At 59.6% G+C, this 2,161-nt stretch overlaps 1 protein-coding gene across 1 annotated transcript in view; it reads right to left on the reverse strand.

Moving 5' to 3' along the window:
* Positions 1-1,112: 1,112 nt before the first annotated feature.
* The window catches only part of ROPN1L (rhophilin associated tail protein 1 like), a 5,077-nt gene continuing 4,028 nt past the window's right edge, over positions 1,113-2,161 (reverse strand). The window contains exons 4-5 of the mRNA XM_004698118.2: positions 1,913-2,088; positions 1,113-1,220 (exon numbers count right to left, since the gene is read on the reverse strand). Coding sequence (XP_004698175.1) covers positions 1,157-1,220; positions 1,913-2,088 — 240 coding nt within the window. The 3' untranslated portion in view covers positions 1,113-1,156. The remainder of the gene's footprint in view (positions 1,221-1,912; positions 2,089-2,161) is intronic.

A 2,161-nucleotide genomic window follows, 5' to 3' on the forward strand; every position in this document is an offset into this window, starting at 1 on the left:
GGAATCATCCGCCCTGGATTCCCTGTGTTTCCAGTTCCTATCTGTACCAGTGTACATCCTCTGGTCTAGCCAGATTTGTAAGGTAGAATTGGGATCATGATGGTTTGTGTGTGGGGGGGTTCTTAATAAACAATTACTCTTTGATATCAAGGTCTTTCTTATACACAGGAGTGTCTATGAATTTCTCTATTCTACCTGGACCTCCACAGTCGCTCTGCCTGGGGGGGGGGGGGCCTTGGGGAGGCTCGGCTTCCTTGGGAGAAGAACGCCTGATTCCTTGCTGGCAGTCAGTTTGGGGTGGTGGGTGTGAGAGGTCCCAGTGCCCACCCCCACAGCTGGCCCACCTCTCCCACTGTGGGAAGGCCCAGTGTGCCCCAGTGGGCTGGCTGGGCTGCTGTTTGTGGCCTCTGGGCCCAACGCTCTCCCGTCCTTTGCTGGGCAGGACCTGCCCCCACACCGCTTGGGGCCCATGGTGTTTCTCCGTGGGCTGAGGTGGCCCAGATATGGAGAAAGACGTTAGATCCTGAGGGAAAGCAGCTTTGCAGAGTCTTAAAGCATTTGATTGTCAAACTTCACACACACACACACACACACACACACACACACACACACACACACACACTGATTCAGGCCAACGGCTTGTCCTTCCAGAGTCTGGTTGCTGGGAGGCGAGGGGACTCGGGCAGACCTCCGGTGGTGGCCCAGTGAGTGGCCAGCGTGCTTCTTGCCGGGGACAGTGAGGAGGTCCCTGACGCTGGGGCCCGGAGGCTTCTGACTGCTGCCACCCTCTCCACAGTCCTCAGAGGCCCCCATGGGAAACCCTGTGCCCTGGAAGCCACTTCAGGCCCTCCCTGTCCAGTCCCCAGGCACCCTTCCCCAGCCGCAGTCCAGGGTAAGCAGGTAGACACTCGGAGGTGGGGTGTCTTTGCTGATCACCCGCTGCAGGAGGACAGAGAAGCACCCACCCGCTGCCCACGCACAGTGGCTGTCCTTGGTGTGGCGGGAGGGCCAGGACACAGGAGAAACACACCCCGCACACAGGCTTGTGGCTTGGGACAAGCTGTATTTAATGCCGGTGTCGAAGCACCGCTCCGACCTTTGAAGGCCTTTGTCTGCGTCCTGGCCCGTGTCTCTGGGGAGGGCTCCGGTGTGCGTTTTAAACCTTCCTCTTGGAGATGAAGAAATCAGAGAGGCCGATCATACCATTCTTCCTACACTCTCTAAAGGAGGACAGGGCAGGCGCCCCTTAGCGCCCCACCGCCCTGGCCCTCCACGCATGCTCACGGAGACATGCCCCCTCCCCAGGCTTGAGGAAGGGCTGGTCTCTTTCCATCAGAGGTGTGGGTGGTCTGAGTACCCACTCCCCTCTGGGCATTTGTCCCCGGACGGAGACACTGGAGAATCCTGGCATGAATTTGGCTCAGCCACCCCGTCTGAGGGGACCAGGCACAGAGGCCACCAGCTGTCCAGGGTAGCCAGTGCAGGCCGGGGCCGGGCGTGGAGCAGGGCCAGGGGCTCTGGGGAACTGGGACTGGTCGCTGACACAGATGACAAGTGTGGGCCACTGGTGCTGGACCTCTGGGTCCTGGAGGAGAGCCTGGGTGCTGGTGCTGAATGCCTCAGCTGCACAGGCGTGGGAGTGCGAAGGTGTGAGAGTGTGCATACAGCTCAGGTGTGTGTGTCTGCGCGTGTAGACAGTACAGGTGTGTGTGTGTGTGTGTGTGTGTGTGTGTGTGTGTTTAAGTGTGCAGGTCTGGATACAGTACAGGTATACCAGCATCTAGGTGTGCAGACATTATAGGTGTGTAGGTGGGTGAGTGCGTGAGGGTGTAGGTGGCAGGTTTGCGCATGCTCAGGTGTGCTGGTGTGAGGGCTGCAGGGGTGCACAGTGGGGAGCCCCTGGGGCACTCACATTTTGTCCTTCAGGGAGCTGAGGTAGGACTCTGTGTCCAGGCGGGAAATGTCGGGGTCCAGGCTGGCCAGGTAGCGGTAAATGTAGCTGAAGGCCTTGAAGGGGATGCATGCAGGCCCACCCTCGGAGTCGGCTGTCAGGATCTGACAGGCATGCTTCATGGCTGAGTTCAGGGACTGGAACACAGTGGGGGGGAGGGGAGTTACAGCTGCAGGTGCCCACCCAGAGAGAGGGCACTAGAACGGGGGC

Source organism: Echinops telfairi, unplaced genomic scaffold (genome assembly GCF_000313985.2).
Source record: "Echinops telfairi isolate 266 unplaced genomic scaffold, ASM31398v2 ScPeMD7_7469;HRSCAF=8507_1, whole genome shotgun sequence".
Classification (NCBI taxonomy): Eukaryota; Metazoa; Chordata; class Mammalia; order Afrosoricida; family Tenrecidae; genus Echinops; species Echinops telfairi.